General features: G+C 41.8%; 1 protein-coding gene across 1 annotated transcript; it reads right to left on the bottom strand.

Annotated features, from left to right (window-relative positions):
- Positions 1–7,397: 7,397 nt before the first annotated feature.
- LOC146501244 (uncharacterized) lies at positions 7,398–10,146 on the bottom strand. The gene has a single exon (XM_085132256.1). It carries the CDS (start codon positions 8,538–8,540, stop codon positions 7,449–7,451), a length of 1,092 nt encoding a protein of 363 aa, XP_084988382.1. The 5' UTR covers positions 8,541–10,146; the 3' UTR covers positions 7,398–7,448.
- Between the last annotated feature and the right edge of the window lie 12,320 nt (positions 10,147–22,466).

Below are 22,466 nucleotides of genomic sequence, written 5' to 3'. Positions count from 1 at the left end.
CTCAGTTGTTCTCCTGGCTGAAGTTTGGTCCTTTTACAGCATCCTGCCATGCGATTACATTTGTTCCTGACCACCGAGAACACTCACGTTAACTTTTATCGAGTGGAAAAAAGTTAGCTTGTTTATATTATGCTAACATAGCTGTGTCGCTAGCGGTCACGTAGCACATCATTATATACCAGCTAGCCAAACGTCAGTAACCCTACAAATGTCACTGCTGTTTAGTTTTCTGTCTTCATTTATGTTGGAAGTGATAACAGAGCTGTACGTTTGAATTTGTTTCCAAAACCCCGCAGTCAGGATATGTTATATTGTATTTAGATAGAAGCTAGCGAGCTAACTTCCTGCTAACTTCTAACTCCGTTAAATGTCATAAATTCCGTTTTCATGGATGCCTGGATGTTAAACTCAATTGTTACACCTGGTAGAGCAGAACGCTGATCATTTTATTAAAGATGAAAGACTTTAGACAGTTTTTCAACTCTCAGTAATGCCATAGTGATCGTTTGATATATGGACCTGCAGCGGAGTTTAGGCCCAGACACGGCTAGTGACGTCAGACTTAACGACCGGATGGACTCTGTGTGGTTCCTTAAGATCCAGATGTGGTTAAGTTTCATAACCAACCACTCAGTGCCAGGCAAAATGTGTCCTCTCAGCCTTGTTGGAGTGGTTGCTGGAGTTCGCTGGTAGTCACTATGAAATCAACTGTCAAACCTCAACTGAAGGCCTAGAAACAGGTCAGTGAGAACCCTGCATAACAAATGCATGTTTCCAAACCAGCTAGCAAGTGGTTAGCAAAAACCTTGTTGTGATTGCTTTGTTTGCTAGCAGCAATGCAACAAAAACCAGGAACATAGAATATGTACTTTGAAATTAAAAGCTGAACCTTCTGAAACAATTCGGTGTTGGTCGTAAGGCACAGCTTTTATGTTCTGTGTTTGTAGTTTTTATTGCTATTTTCCAAGTTTCACTACTGCTAGGTTGTTTGTTAGCAAGGAGTGCTTGCATGCTAATCAGCGTCGTCCAGGATGTAGTCTTTGCTTGATTTCTTTACGTAACATTGTCAAAACGATGCACCAGCAGACCAGTTTTATGTTTGGATCACGACTGTAAATGCTTTATACAAATATAAGCCACCATTTAAAAAGATGAACCTTTAATTTTGAATTTTACCTTTACTTCATGCACTAGTGATGCACAGTGCACACGTCGTCATTTTTGGCTTTTGTTTGAAAAGTTTGGTTTGAAAGTCTTTGTTTGGATTAAGGCTGTACTCTGGGTTATTTATGTAATTGATCCATTTAATATGGCTCTCAGATTCTTTCTCAGCATGTAGCATTATTTTTCGGTTGATATTCTGTTTGCAGAAATCTTCAGTCTACTATGACAAGTATGACAGAATGACAAGTATCTTCTAGTATGACAAGAAGATTTTCATTATAACAGTCGTGTCAGCACGGGCAGTTTAGGGACAGAACAGGCTGTTGATGCTGAGCTTTCATGACTGGTAAAGTAAAAAAGGACGTGGCACAGTGGCACAGTGGTTAGCATGGTTGCCTCACAGCAAGAAAGTCCTGGATTTAAACTCACTGGCAGACTGGCGCCCTTCGATGTGGAGTTCACATGTTTTGTCACTGCTTGCAGAGGATCTCGCTGTTTTCCTCCCACAGTACAAAGTCGTGCATGTTAGGTTAACTGTTGAGTCTAAACAGGCCGTGGATCTGAATGTGAATAGTTGTCTGTCTCTTCGTGTCAGCTCTGCGACAGCCCGGCAACCGGTCCAGGGTTTACCTCACCTTTTACCCCGTGACAGGAAGCTCCAGCTCCCTGTAACCTTGAACTGGTTTAGTCGAGGAAATTGGAAAGTTAACAGAAGTTACGTCTGTTACCATTAGAGATTCATTTGTTGGTAATAGTAGCAAATAAAAAATTGAACAAGACCCACTCTGACTTATCATGAGTAACAGAAAAACATATTTAAATGAGCTACTAACCGAAACCAAAAATACAGTAACTATGACATAATAATGTAGACTCAATGAGCATGGACAGTTTCTAATAATGGACCAAAACCTCCGGCTCTGAAAACTCGTTTTCAGCCAGATTTTTCTGCTCTTGGCTCTCTATGACATCATAAAAAGTTTGAATGAGCCCATTTTTGCTCATTTGTCCTAAACTAAGGCTATAAGGTAGGCAGTCACAACAGTGAGGCAGCTGATGTCATAAGTAATATGGTTAGCTCAAATTTTGTCAAACCTGCAGCAAACCAGAGGAAATGGTCTGAACAGGACATCATGTATGAGCCTGAACATATAAAGCTTTTGAAGAAATGCTGCACTGATATTACGTCCACTCACTCGTTTAAATGCCAGTCTGGGTTAAGCAATCAGCACATTTTCCTCTCGTGGTTTTCACGTATACAAAAAGCACTTTTCCCAAACACTAAATCAGTGTGGCTGCCAACTCTCCCAAGAAACTCATCCTGCCCTGATTGGCCAGCGTTGTTTTCCCTCAAGTGCAGGATGAGGGAAATTAAACTAGAAAGCATCTGCAGTCCGCGTGTTTTCATATGATATTTGCACCAAGCAGACATGGATAAAATAAATTGGATTTCATTAGCAATTTAATATAAATACAGGTATATTCACATCGCCGTGCATGCTGGGAACGCCACGCACCTCACATTTCCAGATCTGATCAGACAGCAGTCCAATCTGACGAGGAAATTGAAGGAGGGCTCTCGTGAGAGTTGGTCCACCTGGGAAGCTGCTGCTGCAGAGATCTGTAATTACAGTCAGCGAAAGTGAAAAGAGAGAGAGGACAGAGCTTGCTGGTGACGCACACACATCGTGAGGGGAAGGCAGCCCGTAAGCAAGCTTTTAACGTGAAACAGTTTCTCGGTCCTTCAATGCAGAATGAAAGTTTTTGTTATCTGAGTAGATCAATTTTTAATGTTGCAGCCAGATATATCACCTCATTGTGAGAAGAGAAGGTGAGCCAGCAACCATCAGGTTTGTTGAGTAATATGAGCTACTTATTGCTCAAAGATATATACATCTGCAGACATCGTTTCAGCTCTGGAGACTTTGACTGGATGTGCAGCACAACTCGTACAAATGAAGGAGCAGAAAAGTCTTTTATACAATCCAACGGCCAAACACAGGGAGGCTGTTGGGATGCAGCATTTTAAGGAATATATTGGCACATTTTGAACTTGATGCAGTTTTTTTTAAGTCAGACCAGGATATGTCCTTCAATGCACATATTAAACAAATACCGTATTTTTCTGGACTATAGGGCGCACTTAAAATCCTTTAATTTTCTCAAAAATCAACAGTGCTCCCTATAATCCAGAAAATATGGTATATAAGACTGCTGAACATCTCTAAAATTAGAAATATCCTGTCTCACAGTGACGCTGAAAAACTAGTTCATGCATTTATTACTTCTAGGTTTCTATAGTACCATATCACCCTATTAGAGCACTTCGCTCTCGCTCTGCAGGCCTACTTGTTGTTCCTAGAGTATTTAAAAGTAGAATGGGAGGCAGAGCCTTCAGTTTTCAGGCCCCTCTTCTGTGGAACCAGCTTCCAGTTTGGATTCGGGAGACAGACACTATCTCTACTTTTAAGATTAGGCTTCAAACTTTCCTTTTTGCTAAAGCATATAGTTAGGGCTGGACCAGGTGACCCTGAATCCTCCCTTAGTTATGCTGCAATAGATGTAGGCTGCCGGGGGATTCCCATGATGCATTGGGTTTTTCCTTTCCAGTCACCTTTCTCGCTCACTATGTATTAACAGACCTCTCTGTGTTGAATCATATCTGTTATTAACCTCTGTCTCTCTTCCACAGCATGTCTTTATCCCGTCTTCCTTCTCTCACCCCAACCAATCACAGCAGATGGCCCCGCCCCTCCCTGAGCCTGGTTCTGCTGGAGGTTTCTTCCTGTTAAAAGGGAGTTTTTCCTTCCCACTGTCGCCAAAGTGCTGCTCATAGGGGGTCATATGATTGTTGGGTTTTTCTCTGTATCTATTATTGCAGGGTCGACCTTACAGTATAAAGCACCTTGAGGCGACTGTTGTTGTGATTTGGTGCTGTGTAAATAAAACTCAATTGAATTCATGTAACATGTAAATAATTAGTTACCTCAAGTCAAACAGGTTTTTGCATTTACATGTGACGCTGCATTCTAACTCTTTTGAAATTGAGGCTGTATTTTATTTGAGTTTTCCAGAAAGAACTCAAACCCTGAGAGCCAGTGCAGCATTTACTTTCACTGCATCCTCTGTGTGCTTTACGCAGCACCGTGTGCACGTGCAATAACTGTGAAACAAGAGGAACCCAAGTTTTCCAAGCTGCAGAACAGCTGGATTGCTTTGACCTCCATAGCTTCAGCCAAGCTACCAACCATGGCCTCTCACCGTTACAGAACAACAAACACAGATGCAAATACAGCCGCTCCTTCAGTCAGACAGCAGGGCAGCATTAATACTGTATGTCTCCCTGAAAGCAGCATGACAGTGAATGAGTCCTTTGCATCTTTCGTTCTCTTTGTTGCTCATATGAAAATCAGGCGCGCGCCTCACAGCGTGATGGTTTATTTTCAGCACAGGAGCAGAAGGGCAAAGACATCAATGAAGAAAGGAAAAAACGGTTTGTTCCAGCACTCGGCAGCTTGTTGAGTGCACGAAGTCAAAGTGAAATGCCAGAAAGGAAAGCTTTGTCACTCCAGTCTCAGCCAAACGTCTCACCTTCTAAAATAAAGGTTTTATGGTGGGATAAAACATGCCGGGCCTTTTCCAAACGAAACAATACAAAACATGGATGTAACAGGTGACGACAACACGCATTTATATGCTCTGTTTAAAGAAGGTGCTTCACCTTTACAGACATTACTGGGAGAAATCACACCTACCGTGGCTGGACACTGTTTCTGGTCTGTGAGGCTCATTTCACGTCAGCTCTGCCGTCGGCTGTGAGTGTAGGTGTAGGAAACAGAACATGAGCTTTTTCACTGAGAGAAAAAGTCATGACTCTCGAACAAAAAGCCAACTGTGCTGTGGCTCCCTTGCATTCGTATCAGTTTCTGTCAGTAGAAAGACAGTTATTTACCAAAACTCTTCACTTCAGAGGGGCTGACATTAGATATCACACTTATTGTTCAGCTGGTGGAAGATGTAATCGAATCTCGATGAACTCAAAGACTTCGCTGAGCTTCTTCTTCAGCAACACAACAAAAATGATGCAGCGGGTTGGTCCATTTTGTTTGCATGCGTGTTTGCATGCATGCCACTGCATGCTACTATATGCATGCCTGACAGCATCTGGGTAGCTCCTAATGAGACGACGAATGGAGTCCTGGGAGATCTCCCCCAGACCAGTGACTGAGCCCGAGGTGCAACCTGGGACTGAAACAAGACGTCCCAGAGGGGTTCTGTTGAATTTCCTACTCTCGCAACATGATGCCGGGCATTGACATGCTGAATGATGCTACAGGCAGCTTAACGTTGTCTTCTGACCCTGCTTTCAGACCTGCTCTCATCTGTGAAGGTGGTGGACCTGCCAGTCCTGCTACTCTGTGGTAAACGCCAGTGGAAGTGCCGGGCAGTGAGCACAGGGCCCAGTCGAGGACGGTGGGCCCTCAGGCCACCCTCATGAAGTCTGTTTCTGATTGTTTGATCAGAGACTTTCTCAACAGGCTGCTGGAGGTTGTTTTGTAGCTCAGGCCATGCTCATCCTGCTCCTCCTTGCACAAAGGGGCACATACTGGTCCTGCTGATGGGTTGGGGCCTCCTGCAGTCCTGTCCAGCTCTCCTAGACTGACTCCTTGTCTCCTGGGACTGTGCTGGGACACACGGCAAACCTTCTAGTAATAAAATCAAGATTTCGAGAGTTTCCTGGAGATGATATATTGATATTTTGGTACTTGTATTGTAGGGCTGCTCGATTATGGCAACAATGATAATCACGATTATTTCCACTGAGATCTCGATTATTTGACGATATTTATTTAACAATAACAATGTGTTGAATAATGACTTTAAAGATTGTCAAAAAATAATATAAAATAGTGCAAATACTGATAACAGTGCAAATGTTTGCAATATAAGAAAGAAATGAAAAATGTAAACATCTATGTTTAGTGAAGTTTGCAGTGTTGCTCTGTGGTGCAGCTACGACACTGTAGCAAAGTTTACACACTGTGTCTACTTGATCCACGTCTGACTCATGAACCCATAATGTTTCCACACCACTCAAGTTTTTTACCTCTTTTCAACCAACAGCAGTCACTCTCCTCTCCAAATAACTTCTGCTGAGCTTTCCGAGCTTCCCTCGGGTCCTCTTAATCAGCGGTCCCCAACCCCCGGGCCTCGGACCGGTACCGGTCCGTGAGAGTCATTCCACGAGAATAGCTAAAATTGGACTTGGATATTTTCACATTTTTTACCAAAATGTATTATTTATATGTATATCCCACATCATTAAGGATATATTTAACTATCAGAAAAATGTATTTTCCCATCTCAGGCATTAGTTTTCTTTTATTATTGATCAAATTTTTAAGATATAGTGACTGTAATTCTTCAACCCTGTTATGGACATTTTGGAGGCTCTCTGAATATTATCATAAAATGTATTTCTAAAGAAATCAATATGTTTACATTAGTTAGATGTCCCCCATACTAATTCAATAATTTTACATAGAAAAATGACATAAAATCACACATTTTTACCCTTTTAAATCCTGAAATGTAACTAATGAGTGAAAGCAATCTTTTCATTTTTCATCAAAAATTTAGTTTAACTAAGAATTGTAATCTAAATCAATGATCAGATGATAGCGCTCAATATTTTAGACAGAAATCAGCAAACATTAAATTATTTTTTCAACATTTTAAGAAAATTATATATGAAAATGTAGGTATGACGGGGTTGAGACTAGCATAACAGGGTTGAAGATGGTAACAGGGTTGAAGAGACAAATACAGCTTTACATATAAATAGTTGTTTACTCTTAAATTCAATGTACAGGGCTTTCCATTAGCATTATATCTCACTTTGTAACCATAGGAAGGACACCAGATACAAATTACCGTAGAATCAAGTTTTATTAATCTAAAACAACCACAACAGCACATTAACAACTAGCAAACATTGTAAAGTGAATTGCTCAAATGTAACATAATGCGTGTGTGTGTGTGTGTGTGTGTGTCTAGGCATAAGAGAGCCTCATGAGGTGTGCTAAAAGTCACCTCATCCTTGCTCCGATAACATACAATTAAACTTGATGAACTGGTTGAACTAATAACAATAATAATCAGTTAACGATTTCAATGTGTCTGTCTGTATCAGTGCCTGTGTCCATGTCAGAGTGTTTTTGCATGTGTGTGCCTGCATCAGTGTGTCTGTATATAATCATGAATGTGCCGGTTGTTTTATGAATTCATCTTGTGAGTCGGTTCCACACCTCTTTCAAGACTTCCACATGGCGCCTTGTCACAGCCTGTGGGGGTGGAATGAGTTCAAGGACATCATCAAACAGGTACCAGAGGATATCATCCTTATGCGGCCAGAAGAATCGGTTTAACCCAACACGATGCATGCATTTGACCTGGACTTGTGTTGTTTGTATGTTTAGAATGATGCCTGGATATAAATCATCATCATATCTGAGAATACACCATTTACCAATCAGCTCTGGACTTTCCCACTGGATTTCTTTTTCTGGACCCCCCCACTGCCTGTCTGTGATACAGCCGTTTCTATCTTCTGGCCAAAAGCACTTGCAGTTAAACTGCTTCCGTGTTGTGCACATGCAGCTTACATCACGAACCATCAGCTCTCCCGGAGCTACAGTAACGACCTGGTGAATTCTCATGGTTCCAGGAACAGCTGGTATCTGCTTCGGCATTTTCTCCATAGCTTCCTCAACATCTTCACTTTTCACAAAGAACAGTTTGACACTTGTGTTTGTTTCAGACAAGGCCCTGAATAACTCTTCTGCATCTGGGATGTCATGCCCCTTTGCTACCATCATGTCAGCTGCTCTTTTTAAGGCTCCCCCAACACCATCTGGTGCTCCTTTTCCATGACTAGCCTCAAAAAAATTCCAAGAACCAGCCTTGAATCCTCTTCTGTCCAGTTCTGTAGTGAAAAGGTAGAAGTTTCCTCGTTGTTTGTATTGCATACAGGGTCCGTCGCTTAAAAAGTGCAGCACAGACACTTGTGGATGTTGGCCTTGAAGGTAATCTAGCCCAGGATTTAGGTGCTGCCATATTGCTGGAGGGCCTTTATGTCTACTGGGAGAGATGGTGCTAAAGCTCACAGGCTCTGAGAGTCCACCAACATACAACACACCAGTATGAAGGGTGGCCTGCTGATGTGAAGCCCCAAACTGGACCGCCTGAACTTGAGAACTGTATTTACAGCTGTAGTTTTCTGAGAAGTCAACATGTATCAAAGCCTCGTCCCCTGACATGTTGTTCTTCAGCTCACAGCAGAAGGCATACTGCTGCTTGATATTAAAGTGATGCATTTTAAATTTCTTTACAAAGCTCTGGAAGAGCTCAATGAGGTCCTCTTGTGTGTCCTCCACAGATTTCTTGACTGTCACCTTGACAGTTGCCTTTTCTCTCCTTTTCCTCTATCACCCACTGGGTAAATGATGTGGTTGCGGTGCTGTTGTATGCACTTGTGATGTGGACAGTTTTGTCCTTGCAATGGGCACACTCTCCATACATACAACTCTTGCTGGATGAGTTGCAGCAAACCTTCTCTATCAACTCTTCAATGTTGGCAGTCTCAATGAGTTTCAACTGACGGAGCTTCACTGCCAGAAAGCTGAGATTTTCATGCAACTTACACATGCATGTGTCACGTTCAGAGAGTGTTGGATTCACAACCCAAAAGGGGCGAAGATGACAGAAAATGGAATAGGATATCATCTGGTCTGGGTTTTCTGCCAAAAACCTTCTGTGGATATTTTCTATCGTGTCCATCAGGAACCTCTTCTGCATTTTTAATTTGTCCTTTGTGAGTGTTTGTTTGGTTCCTGTGGTCATTCTACTCACGTCATCCCTGAGATAGAACGCCTTGATTCTTTTTTTGAAGGCTTCAGTGAACCTGCTGGTCATCTTTCTTTCAAAATGAAGACTGTCATGACGTCTAAAATTCTTGTTTGAAAATCCGAGGGAGTCACTTGCAAACTTTTGCAACCTGTATTTTTTTATAATTCTCCCTGTCGCAACTTTGGCAATCAGTTGCCTTTCTCTGTCCTTGGTGGCTTTTTTGTATTTATTCCTAATATCTTCAATGAGTGATTCATGGAAAAGTAAGTTTTTTTATTTGGGGGTTAACGAAGCAATTTGAAGTGAGTCGTGTTATTTTCGACTGTGGGGAATCCGAAAATTTCTTTGAACGTTGGCACCTTTTTTTGTATTTTTCTTTGCTTTTTCTTTCTTTTTCAAGTTTTTCCTGGAGTTCCGCTATTTGCCTCTTGAGTTTATTTTTTTCTGTTCTGTACTTTTTCCGAGCCACCAGACGTTGCCTATAAAATAAAGCAATAAAAGTTGATTTGGGTGTGGAAAATTATGCCGTTTCCTCCTGCCCTCCCTGTTTCTAAAATGACACTGTGAAAGTGACATAAAATGACATTTTCACTATAACACTGTTAACTACCCATTGCCCTAACCTTGAAGATCTTGGCTGTGAAGGCTGCTCTGGGTGATCTCCCTGATCAGGACTCTGTGGAGGAGTGCTAATGTTCTTGAGCACTTCTTTCCTCTCCTTGCTCCTATGGTAAGCTGCTCTCCACATTTTTCTTTTCTTACGCTGTTCTCTTTTACTCAGTTCATTAATTGCTTTCTTCTTCCCTGCCTCTACATTCTTTCTCCATCTCTCACGCTCACTCCGCAGGTATCTCTCCCTTCTTTCAGGATCAGCTTTAAGGCGTTCCCGATACTTCCTTTGCCTTTCTGCTGCTGTTGTTGGTGCCATCTTACTTGCATCCTTAACATGTTACATAAATCACATTCAGCATGCATGCAGTATAAGAATGGTGATTGAATATAATAATAATTAATTTAAATAATTGGATAACTTAACAACCAAAGTATTAAAATCTCAACCCCATCACAATCTCACAACCCTGTTACAATCAAAAACATAACAGGGTTGAGTGTGACGGGGTTGAGATTTTTGCACAAACTGGCCGCTGCTCAATATAGTGAATACCAGACAGAGAGCACATGGCATGCATGAAATTCAAAATCACCAAATATTCATGAACTAACAAAAAACGTTTTCATAAGTAATAGTTTTCTATCTTTTTTTCATGTTACGGTGTTGAGTCATTGAGGTTGACGACCACAATATCACAAGATAAATGACTAAAATAAAGGAAAAGATGGGAGCAACTTGCCTGTCTCTGATGTCCTGTTGTCCAGAAGACTTCAGTGACTTCCTGATGTATATGGAATTCTGGAACACACCATTGTATTTATGGGGGTGGGATCATTTGTGTAACGGGGTTGAGGGGTTACTCAGGTACAGAAATAATTGTGATTTTAATGAATAATTAACAATTAAATTTGAAAAAAACAAATATTAACAACAAAAGAGCACAAATAGATGTTTAGGTTGATATCAAAATTTATTGACTTTTTAAAAAGTTTTATTTGGTATTTTCAAAGTAAACTTTCATCAAGGCCATGAGGGACATGACAAAATAGGTGGTGTCAAATGAAAAAACTGTATTATTTCCCATAAAAAGATAAAAAATTAGTTCATTTTTTTACACTGTATTAAAGGGTACATTTTAATATATATGTAAAGCTGTTTAAATTGAAAGTTTGGCGACCAAATAGATGAAATACACCATAAGAGGTGAGAGGGACTCAAATTGTGCCATTTTCATGGAATGACTCGTGAGTCGTTTGGTACTGGGCCGCGAGAGTTGAGGCTCAGGTGTGAAATGTTTGGTTTTCAGGGTTTTTATCAGTTTTCAGCGTTATTTTGTTATCGTTTTTATCGTTTACTCGGTTTTCCTGGGTCTTTTCACGTGTGTTATGAATAAATCTTCTTTTTTTCGGTACCGGTACTAGTTTTATTTTGTTGTATTTATCCGCAACACCTTAAAGGCCGGTCCGTGAAAATATTGTCGGGCATAAACCGGTCCGTGGTGCAAAAAAGGTTGGAGACCTCTGCTCTTAATTGTTGTGACACGTGTTCGAAATGCAGAGAGGTGCGCTCGATTTGCCACACGGAGCAGCGCGAGAGTAACGAGGGAGGGGCTAATAATCGGCTCAGTCATTTTTAATGATCCTTGAAAGACAGATCGTAATCGAGATTAAAATTCGATTAATTGAGCAGCCCTAATGTATTGTTGATATAAGGACTTACCAAAAGTTGTGTTTGAGTTAAACTGGATATTAAAGTACGGTGATGTTTAAAACAACTTATTCTCTAACTGCTTAATGGTTAATTCTCTGCTTCTGCTGAGCCTCAGACTCCTGTGTTGTATTGTTCCCGTTTATCTAGAAGTGGCAACAAAGACGTAGTTAACAGGAGAATTATTGTCTGCAGTTTATGTAATGCTGGCATCAGTTTCCATGAAGTGCCCGTGGCAGGTTTTCCTGAAAGGAGCACGTGCTGTCAGCAGGAGTCTGTTACTGATTAAACAATAATTACTTCTGTTTAACAGGAACGTTTCTGTTTAGATTATCGTGACTATATTTATTAAAGAAACTCACACAGACACTAACACATGCGCTCCAGCGCTCCAGCCGATGTAAGCTGGTTACATAAGGACAGACTGGAGGCTGGCAGAGTGCAGCAGTCAAAGCGCTGCATCGATGCAGGACGTGAGTGGATGGATGTGCTCGGTACAGTTTACATGTTTTATCACTATCAGCTTTGTGCTGATTCGTGCACTTGGCACCAAACATGGAGTCTGTTTTTCATATTTAAACATGGAATTACAGCTATGCTAATAATCTCATCTGATCTACAGTTAGCATGAGGCATTCCAGGTTGCTGAGTTTATTCTGTATGCATTATCGCTGAGATGCGATCATAAGCCTGATTGCATTCTGTTCACAGTGCATTCAATGTTTTAGTGCATCTTTTAAATTTCTTTGTGTAATGTTCAAGAGCAATCTGAAGAGAGACCTGAGCTAAAGTAACAGCCACACAGAGGGAGGTGCTGAAATGATCATGTAAATATTAATGCTAATGCAGTAGGAGGCAGGAGGAAGTCTTCAGTCGTGAATAACAATAATTTCAGACAACATGTGGATATAAACTAACTCTGTGCCTGCAGCAACAAAGACCGACTCCAAAAGCACACATTTATAGTCACGTACGTCACACTGCTCCAACAGAAGCACGTTTCTTGGTAAATGGCCTGTATTTGTAAAGCGCTTTACTCGTCCAGTCATCCACACATTCACACACTGGTGATGGCAGCTACCAGTGTTGGGGAGTAACGGAATACATGTACCGCCGTTACGTATTTAAAATACAAAATATGAGTAACTGTATTCCGTTACAGTTACCGTTTAAAAAGGTGGTATTTAGAATACAGTTACTTTGTTGAAATAAATGGATTACACGGCGGTACTTCCCTGTTTCATATTGTGGCGGGTCAGGACTGTTTGGGTTTTGTTTGACAGCTACGTTCTGTTGTTCCAGGCAGCGTTACGGTTGCCATGGTTACAGGGTGACGCTCTCTCTCTGCGTGTTTCCTGGGTGAGAGAGCGCCTATTGTTGTTGTTGTGCTAAGCTAACAGGCAGAATGCTACAGGTATAGCTCTAAAGAATGTAGCATCATGGGCAGTGTAGTCCGTGCTGCAGGGAGAATGGACTGCCATACACGTTATGTGTCTGTGAGCGAGGGAGGGAGAAAAAGGAAAAGTACGAGCTGTCATCGAGCAGAAACGGGAGCTGGAAGCATGTAAATATAATAATAACCACTGCAGCCAAGAAGAGAGCCTGACGAGCCCAGTTGTAAGTAAGCTATTAAGACTCGACTGTACACCGTGTTCGTGTTTTCCTCTGAAACAATAAGTTCTGTTGGAGCAGCCTTTCAACGCCTCTCTCTGTCTCTGCTAGCAAAGTTGACCCAGACAACAAAGTAAAGCTAGTTTTCAGCTACGAGCCGACACAGAACCCACCGTATTAGCCAGAGGTCCCTTTACTACGGTTCGGAGCCGCGGACCTTCAGTAACAGTAATAAATCACAGCAATAGTACATTCATGTAGTTGTAAACAGCATGATAATATATTAAGTAATCCAAAGTATTCAGAATACGTTACAGAATACATTTTGGGGCATGTAATCTGTATTCTGTAATGGAATACATTTTAAAAGTAACCTTCCCAACACTGGCAGCTACATTGTAGCCACAGCCACCCTGGAGCGCACTGACAGAGGCGAGGCTGCCGGACACTGGCGCCACCGGGTCCTCTGACCACCACCAGTAGGCAACAGGTGAAGTGTCTCGCCCAAGGACATAATGACTGAGACTGTCCCAGCCGGGGCTCGAACCGGCAACCTTCCAATTACAAGCTCAAACTCTTGAGCCACGATCGCCCCTTATACTTCTAACAAACTGACTCTTTGTTGTATCGGCAACCTTCCGATTACAAGACGAACTCCCAACTCTTGAGATCGCCCGATTTCTTTATCACAGACAGTTAATATTTGCAACAGTGCACACGACCTTTTTTCTACTGCTGATTAGCATAGATGCAGATGAGATGGTTCACTGCACAAGTCCCTCTCCCTCTCCATCCTCCCTCTTCTGTCATCCACCCATCCAGCATCAGTCCATTCCTCATCCATCACTCCTTTCAGCCCTCCCTCTGCAACAGCAGCATTTATGTAAGAGATACAGCCCAAACACATAAGCCAAATGGAGTGAAGTGGACCTACTTTAAGAGCTGTGTTATGAGAGGAGTTAAAATGCCAATGCTGCTCACTTGGAATTAATTTTCAGTTGAAAGAGTGTCGTTTCCAGCAGCCTCTCGTTTTCATCTTCATGCATCGGGCCAAAGTTACTGGAATAAAACGCTGTGAAAATATCAATCAAATGAAAATGTCCTCTCACTGATTGACACTCATGAGGTTTCCTGCTTAGAGTCCCTTCAGTTTTCACATTTATAGGCTGATCCATGATCAGAAATCTATCAGATCAAACTGTTTCATGTTTTTTCACAGCTAGTCAGACAGAAAAAGTTATGCTTATATAATCAAACATGCTGTCACAGCCCAGTATGCATGTTAGCACACGTTAGGCTTAAGAAAACAACGACTCTAAGTGCTGTTTTGTTCCCACTGTGTGACCCATGCAAGTGTTTCTAAAACATACTGTAAGCATCTGAGACCGTAGCCTATATTTAAAAGATGGATGTTCCCACTGTTCCCTCACCCAAGTTACCAGCGAGGTCATTAGTTACTTTGGCTACTTCAGCTAGCGTAATGTGTACAGACGCACAAACAGCAGCGAATTATTGCAAAGTAACAGACTAATAATAAAAACACAAGAACATCACAAACAGCGGACGAGCTGTTCCACACAGAGCAAAGTTACTTGTCAGATAATAGTGGAGATGATTTCTCCTTTTAAACTCATCTGTCTGTGTTCAATATCAACAAGAAAAAAACACATTTCATCTCCTCGTTGTTTTTTCCTTCCTCCCCCTGCCTGTTCACGGTCGCTCCTCCTTTAGTAGCTTTTTCTCCTCAGATGAATCCCAACAATCCACAAAAACTATTTTTTGCACTAATAACTTTAGTCACAAGATGAAAAATAAGATAAAGTTTCAGCCCATACAGGTGTCTGAGTTATGCCCCCATGTCGACGGCGTTCTCAGACTTTACATTTCCTTTGATTATTTCTATATTTCGCCAAGTGTTAGTTTAGTGTTAGCATAACCTCACTTTCCTAACAATTTTCCAACTTTTTAGATTTTGTATTTGTTTGTATTTTCATTAATTATCTTAAATTATTCATAGAATGTTTATCCATTTTTTATCATTACATAAATAATATACGTATTATATTATTCATATATTTTTCAGGTCAACAGACTCTAACTGCAATCAGCAGATCACACATTAGGCTGTAATAAACATGTACAGTAATTATGAGAACCAGCTGCAGGTTAAAGCATTAATTAATGGATACGTATCATTAAATTGGGAGTGTTCACTACATTGATTCCCAAAGGATTTTGACTCATTAAAGTATAATTTGACCTTATCAGTGGCAGACCTCATTGATTTAGCACCACGGGTAGAAGTCTGAAAACGCCAAAACTCACTGATTAATGGAGTCGCATCCTAATGATCCTTTTATACTGAAATTATAACATGAATCACTCACTGAAACACGTCTTTTTAAACCTTTAAACGAACAAATATATGGATTGTAAATCATATGAAAAATATCCAATAACCACGACCTTGGAGCAGACGCCGTCACAGGAAGCCTTTGCTGTGGGATCTTCTCAGTACATGAAGCACCCAGAGGATTTTGGCACCGTGCAAATAAAATTGAATTGAACGTCACATACATTTAATGTTTGCTGCTGTATATTAAACTTGTAATTGCTCCACTGATTTTCTTTTCATCAGTTTTGAGTATTTTGCAGAAATCTTCACTGCAAACATTCATCAAACATTCATCTGTTTTCACACTTTGTTGCCTATTTAATAAAAAGTGCATGAATAAAGCTGACTTATATTTGAGCATTTTTGTCAGAAGGACATGCAGAAATGCTTTTGTGCTGCTGACCATATTTTCAAATTTATGGAGAGAGAAAAAACTGGGGACACCATCTGTCTGTGAAAATCCTTTGACTCCAATATGTCAACAAAAGGAAGGAATAACTGTGAACAGTCTAATCCTCAGATTTAATGATATGTTTGCATGTCCAAACATAACATTTCAGTTTGTTATGTTATGTTAGTCATTTAAACTCGAGACGTTGTCCCAAAGTTTTTTGGTAAATTTCTCAGAAATGTGACTAAAGTGAACCAGATGGCTTCCTGTATATTCCTGGTCTGCATCGTCCATCTCAGTGCACACATCATTTAAATGAGGAGAAATGACGCGAGAGTCAATAACATTATTTTTAGGGTTCGAGAATTTTCGCAGTTGGACTCTGATGAACCAACAAAGACATAATACTGGACGGGACCCCTGCAGCCTGTGGAGCAGATGGTGGATGGAAACCTTGGATGAGTCTCTGAGCATCCGGGGCAGGAAAGACGGGAAGAAGGCAGGCTGAGCAAACGACAGTCGTACCAGAGAAAAGAGAGACTGACAGGCTCAGAAAATCAAAGGATGCCAACAAAACGAAGGACGAGGAGAATCTGAACGAGTGGCAAAGAGAAACAGACTTTTTGTCTCCTCTCTTATTTCTCCACGTTGCTTTTTAGTCGGCGTGTGAGGATCACGCCCGGCGCTGTGCAAAGGAGCTCACGCTTTATGTTGTTCCTGCTGCGGCGCTAATTGTCTGCTCTGGGACACAGTAGCCATTTTTCCTCTCAGACAGCTATGCCAGACTTTGAGGCTAATTTGCAATTATCTGTTTTGTTTTATATTCCCTCAACTGATAAATCAAAATTTCATTATGCAAATTAAATTAAGTCCAGTGTGTTATTATCCTCATCTCTCACAGCAGAATGCAGCAGCGGTGCAGGGGAACTAAGAATAATGCCGTTCTTTAAGCGCTGGTAGAAATTGTTCCAGGACAAACGAGTAACACTGAACATTCAGAAACTTTGCTGCCTTTATCGGAGTGTATGTGTGTAAAAACAGGCATTTACACACTAACGTGAAACCACACACAGCAGGCACTGGTGAGTTTGAAGCTCTATGTGTGTCAGCGGTGCTGGCTCAGAGCCGCCATCCACACGCACTCCAACCCCACGGACGGGGGTGCATATGCCTGCTCCGCCCCGACGTAGATCAAACACAACGCACATTAATAAATGTGCCCACAAAAATACCAGCAGCAGTTAGTCAGTTAGTAATCTATGGACGTGTCACAGGGTCTCAGGATCAACGGCCTTGTTGCTTGTTCAGTTTATGACAACTTCCTTTTGGCAGGAGATGGCGTGTTCCTATTTTACTAAACGTTACAGCAGAAAAAGCTGCTGCTGCTGCAGAGTCCTCGTCTGCTGACTCAGACTATTAGCTATTAGCTTTTACTGTTAATCAGCTACTTCGACTTCTAAATCTAAACATCCTCTGACTTTGGAAAATTGATTAATGGAGCCTGATAACGTAGAAACGACGATGCTTACAAGTGTGCTTTGTATTGTTAACATACTGCACAGAAACTAACGTTAAAGATGTCAAATATCACCTGACATTCAACCTCTGACCTCTCTTTCAAGGTCAATAGACTAATCTGAAGGTCAAAGTGATAATGCAATAACACAGCTGTGGACATGTTGGACAGCCAGCGGTCCTTCGCCTGGGCGCCTGCGTGGTTCAGGCATTGGAATACAAATTCCCTGCAGACGAGTCCAGTCACAAAAACCAGGCTGCACGCAGAGATGTGCGAGCATCCTCACACTCAGACTCACAAACATGCACAGTGTGCGGTCACAGTGTGACTGACATACACGCACGGTTCTTTCTGCTTCCCTCCAACTGGTGCAGGTTGGTTTTGTCCCGCAGACAGAAGCATGTATCAGCTTGTTAAACACTCCCAGTTACAAACAAACAGTTCTGCTGATGAAAGAAGAAATCATGTCTGTTTATATCATCACACAATCATTGCCATAAACGTTTGTGGACACACAGCAAAGAAACGTCAGATATTTCACTGGGAAACTCCCATCATGTCCCAGCTTGACACAGTCCAACAGTTGTCCTCTGAAGAAAGCAACATTTCTTTACATACTTTATAGTTTTGCTACATTTGAACTGATTTCAGTTTGCTTCATTTAACATTCTCTTGTAAATTTGGATCGTTCGTGCACAGTGTTGGGAAGGTTACTTTTAAAATGTATTCCATTACAGATTACAGATTACATGCCCCAAAATGTATTCTGTAACGTATTCTGAATACTTTGGATTACTTAATATATTATCATGCTGTTTACAACTACATGAATGTACTATTGCTGTGATTTATTACTGTTACTGAAGGTCCGCGGCTCCGAACCGTAGTAAAGGGACCTCTGGCTAATACGGTGGGTTCTGTGTCGGCTCGTAGCTGAAAACTAGCTTTACTTTGTTGTCTGGGTCAACTTTGCTAGCAGAGACAGAGAGAGGCGTTGAAAGGCTGCTCCAACAGAACTTATTGTTTCAGAGGAAAACACGAACACGGTGTACAGTCGAGTCTTAATAGCTTACTTACAGCTGGGCTCGTCAGGCTCTCTTCTTGGCTGCAGTGGTTATTATTATATTTACATGCTTCCAGCTCCCGTTTCTGCTCGATGACAGCTCGTACTTTTCCTTTTTCTCCCTCCCTCGCTCACAGACACATAACGTGTATGGCAGTCCATTCTCCCTGCAGCACGGACTACACTGCCTATGATGCTACATTCTTTAGAGCTATGCCTGTAGCATTCTGCCTGTTAGCTTAGCACAACAACAACAACAGGCGCTCTCTCACCCAGGAAACACGCAGAGAGAGAGCGGCACCCTGTAACCATGACAACCGTAACGCTGCCTGGAACAACAGATCGTAGCTGTCAAACAAAACCCAAACAGTCCTGACCCGCCACAATATGAAACAGGGAAGTACCGCCGTGTAATCCATTTATTTCAACAAAGTAACTGTATTCTAAATACCACCTTTTTAAACGGTAACTGTAACGGAATACAGTTACTCATATTTTGTATTTTAAATACGTAACGGCGGCACATGTATTCCGTTACTCCCCAACACTGTTCGTGCATCATTAACAGATTAAAGTTGCTCTGCTGGCCCTTCAGCCTGATGCTGCAGGCAGCAGGTTGACAGGAGCCAAAGAGGGAAACAGTATTGATTTCACTGTTGGATCTTATTGCACATCCTGTTTACCTCTGCTAATATGTTTGTTTGCTACGCAACGCTTTGCTCGTGTGAGTGCAGCCCAGATAAACAAATATCAAGTGTGTGTGTGTAAAAGTTTCATTCAAGAAGACCTAAACTTTTGATTTCGTTATCTTTTAGATTCCTGACGCACAGACCGGCTCCATCATTATCCACCATCATCTAATTGCTCTTATGTTCCTGCTGCGCTCTGTGCTGGGCTCAAGTGAAATGAAGATGCTTCACTTCTTAATTAGGTTTTTCGAGGTTTGAGTGCAGGAACTGTAGTCATTTAATAGCCGTGGTGAGAAAACTTTATCTTGTGATGCCGCAATCAATAACAACACAGGATTTCTTTCATCTCAGCTTGTTAGAACCACAGAAGCCTTGAAGTCGAACTGTGAACAGTGTGCAGCGGCGTTGCTAATGCGCCGTGGATCGAGTACGGCGGCAGAGAGGAGCGAGCGACTGAATTATGCAAAAAGTGAGGAAGTTGTGTATTTAGCTGTGAAGTTGGTGTGTTTGGTCGAATAATAAGTGAATGAGCGACGCTGCGATCGACTCTGCAACGCAAAGAATGATGCAATTCTCATAAATGAGCAAGTGAGTGATACAATTGTTTGGTCGGGGGGGGGGGGGGGGGAAGTTTGGAGTCATTATATGAGTGAGTGAATAATGCAGTTAGTGCATGAATGATGAAAGAAAGTAGTGCGTGGGCGAGTGGTGCACTTAGTTTATGATGGAGAGAGTGTTAAGTGAGAACAACCGGGGAGAAGAGAGTGAAGCAGTGAGCCAGCGTGCACTGGAGAGGAAAGTACCTGCAATTATATCATTTCAGCAAAGAGGAAATATAACAAGATTACAGTAAACAGTGTGGAAATACCTGCTTAATATCAGCCTGTGCATCATACAGTCCATCCATCCTGTCGTGGGTGTCTTAATGCGAGAGGCAGGCTCCACCCTGGACAGCCAGTCTAACACATGCATGCACACAAACCCACACAAACACGAGGAGAACATGCAAACTGCACACAGAAAGACCTGATGGTGGAATCAAACCCAGGACCTTCTTGCTGTGAGGCAACAAAAAAATGTGCAGTTTTTCTGTATCAGTAGGCACCGCAGATATTGATTGTCTTTTAGTGTTTTACCCTTCCCATTGGAAACCTGCACTCAGCTGAGACTGAAGACGCCACCTGATGATGATGAAACATTTCTCCCACTGAAAACATCCAGATGAACAGAATCAACTTTTGGAGATTTGATGCATTTGTGCAGCGCAGTGCTGGACAGCATTTGCCAATTTGACTAAAACAGTGTCGATGATATCTGTTCATGAAGTATCACATTAACTTCCATAATCGTATTCAACTGAATATTCCCAGCTGTCCCTCAGTTTCCAAGCATGAAAGACCTGCTAATAACAGAAATGAAAAATATGGTTTCTAATCAAGTGTTTGGTCACGTTTGTCCGTTTGGGTAGAACATTGCAGCATAACATCGTGGAGGCACCAGGATGTTATCTAAAATGAGGCTGCACAGACAGGCTGGTCATCATCTACAAAATAATCTGTTAGTAAAATAAAGGTTTCAAACAAATAGTATATTTATATATGTTTACTTACTGAATAATGTAGAGGTGCCTAACATTACTACTGGTCATATCCAGTTTTCACCCGGTGGTGAAAAAGCATAAATTTGTTTGTAAACGGATTATCCATTGTTTAAATGTCCCCGCCAGTCGAAAAGGAGGCAGAGCTGCTGAGAAATGCTAAGAGCTAACTGGGCGCTAACCGTATTGTCGCTACCCGATCCGTACCGGAAACCCGATCGGTACCCCGCATGCGCAAATCTTACGTCACTTCCTCTCTTTGCCAACATTGCGACACTCAATATATTTGAATGATACGGTTAGCGCCCAGTTAGCTCGTAGCATTTCTCAACAGCTCTGCCTCCTTTTCGACTGCCCGGGACATTTAAACAATGGATAATCCGTATACAAACAAATTCATGCTTTTCTCCTCAACAGAGAGCGTTCCCCGATTGAACAACAGCGCCGTAAAATAAGAAGAATGGCGCCTAATTACAGACTTAATAATATTGATTTAGCAATGTGTCACGTGAAGATTCAGCAGCCAGATTAAGTGTTTACTGACAACTGACAGTGATAGCGGACATCATCATCACTATTCCAATCAATCCTCTCCACACAGACAAGCATGAACACACTCGACTGTCACTAAATCAAATTTAACACACGTTTGTAATGACGCCAATTCAGTTTACAATAGGGTTCATTCGCTCGGTCAGCAGGTGGCAGTATCCTCGTACACTGGGGAGTAAACTGCCATTAAACGAACAGAAGAAGAAGAAAACATCTGCACATGCGCGGTACGGATCGGGTAGACCCGATTTGTACGGTCGGACTTTGCACATGCGCAGTAAGGATCGGGGAGTCCTGATCCGTAACTATCTTTTTATTTTTCGTTTTTGTCTACATTGTACTGAAATGCTTCATTATTGCAAACATTTTAAGATAGACTTATTATTCTTAACATTTTAACAGATACTCTGACCCATAACTATCGTAAAACGCTACAACCGGAAGTAGACACCATTCGCGCATGCGGGGTACCGATCGGGTAGTGACACGCATCATTCAAATATATTGAATGTCGCAATGTTGGTATAGAGAGGAAGTGACGTAAGATTTGCGCATGCGGGGTACCGATCGGGTTTCCGGTACAGATCGGGTAGCGACAACGAGGTAGCTTCAGAGTAAGAGAAGCTAAACAGAACAGGGCGCACACTGACAGGAGACTACCAAAGTAAAACAGGAAGTAACGGGAACACACGCACAGAGACACAACTGGGGAAACGTGGATGACATGACAGGCGGGGGGAACACGAGGAGGGAAAGACAACAGAATAAACTCAAGATGAACAAAATGGACGTAAACATCACAAATCATGATACAAAAAACACAAGAAAACTCAAAACGCCGCGTCAGATGACCCGGGACCATGACACGTGTTAAGACCTTCAAAAAGCCCAGAGGAGTATTGCTCAAGGTCACTTTAAAAATAATATCTCCATGGAAGCAAAATAAGAAGAAACCAGGAGTGCCGGGATACTTTAATGTAATATTAATAATGATAAATGAGAGCCAGCAGATTATTATGTAAATGAGAAATTTGGAGGAGGGGGGGCAAAGGTGACGTGACTCCATGATGTAACGTCACCTGAATTTGTTAGGAACAGGAAAACAAGCCACGAAACATCAAACCTGACACATCGTCGTTTTGAAGTGCGAACGATGCGATTAGAGACGAGATGCATGGAAGAAGTGTTCAGGCGAGCAAACGAGTTACTAAGTGAATGACTTAACAAGTGAGCGAGCGAGGCAACTAAGCGATTGGGAAA

The sequence above is a fragment of the Neolamprologus multifasciatus genome, chromosome 15 (assembly GCF_963576455.1).
Source record: "Neolamprologus multifasciatus chromosome 15, fNeoMul1.2, whole genome shotgun sequence".
Classification (NCBI taxonomy): domain Eukaryota; kingdom Metazoa; phylum Chordata; class Actinopteri; order Cichliformes; family Cichlidae; genus Neolamprologus; species Neolamprologus multifasciatus.
This window is presented reverse-complemented; position numbering and strand designations above follow the sequence as displayed.

Coding starts and splice junctions, on each gene's coding strand:
- LOC146501244 (XM_085132256.1), bottom strand. CDS start 8,540: ATGCATCACTTTAATATCAAGCAGCAGTATGCCTTCTGCTGTGAGCTG.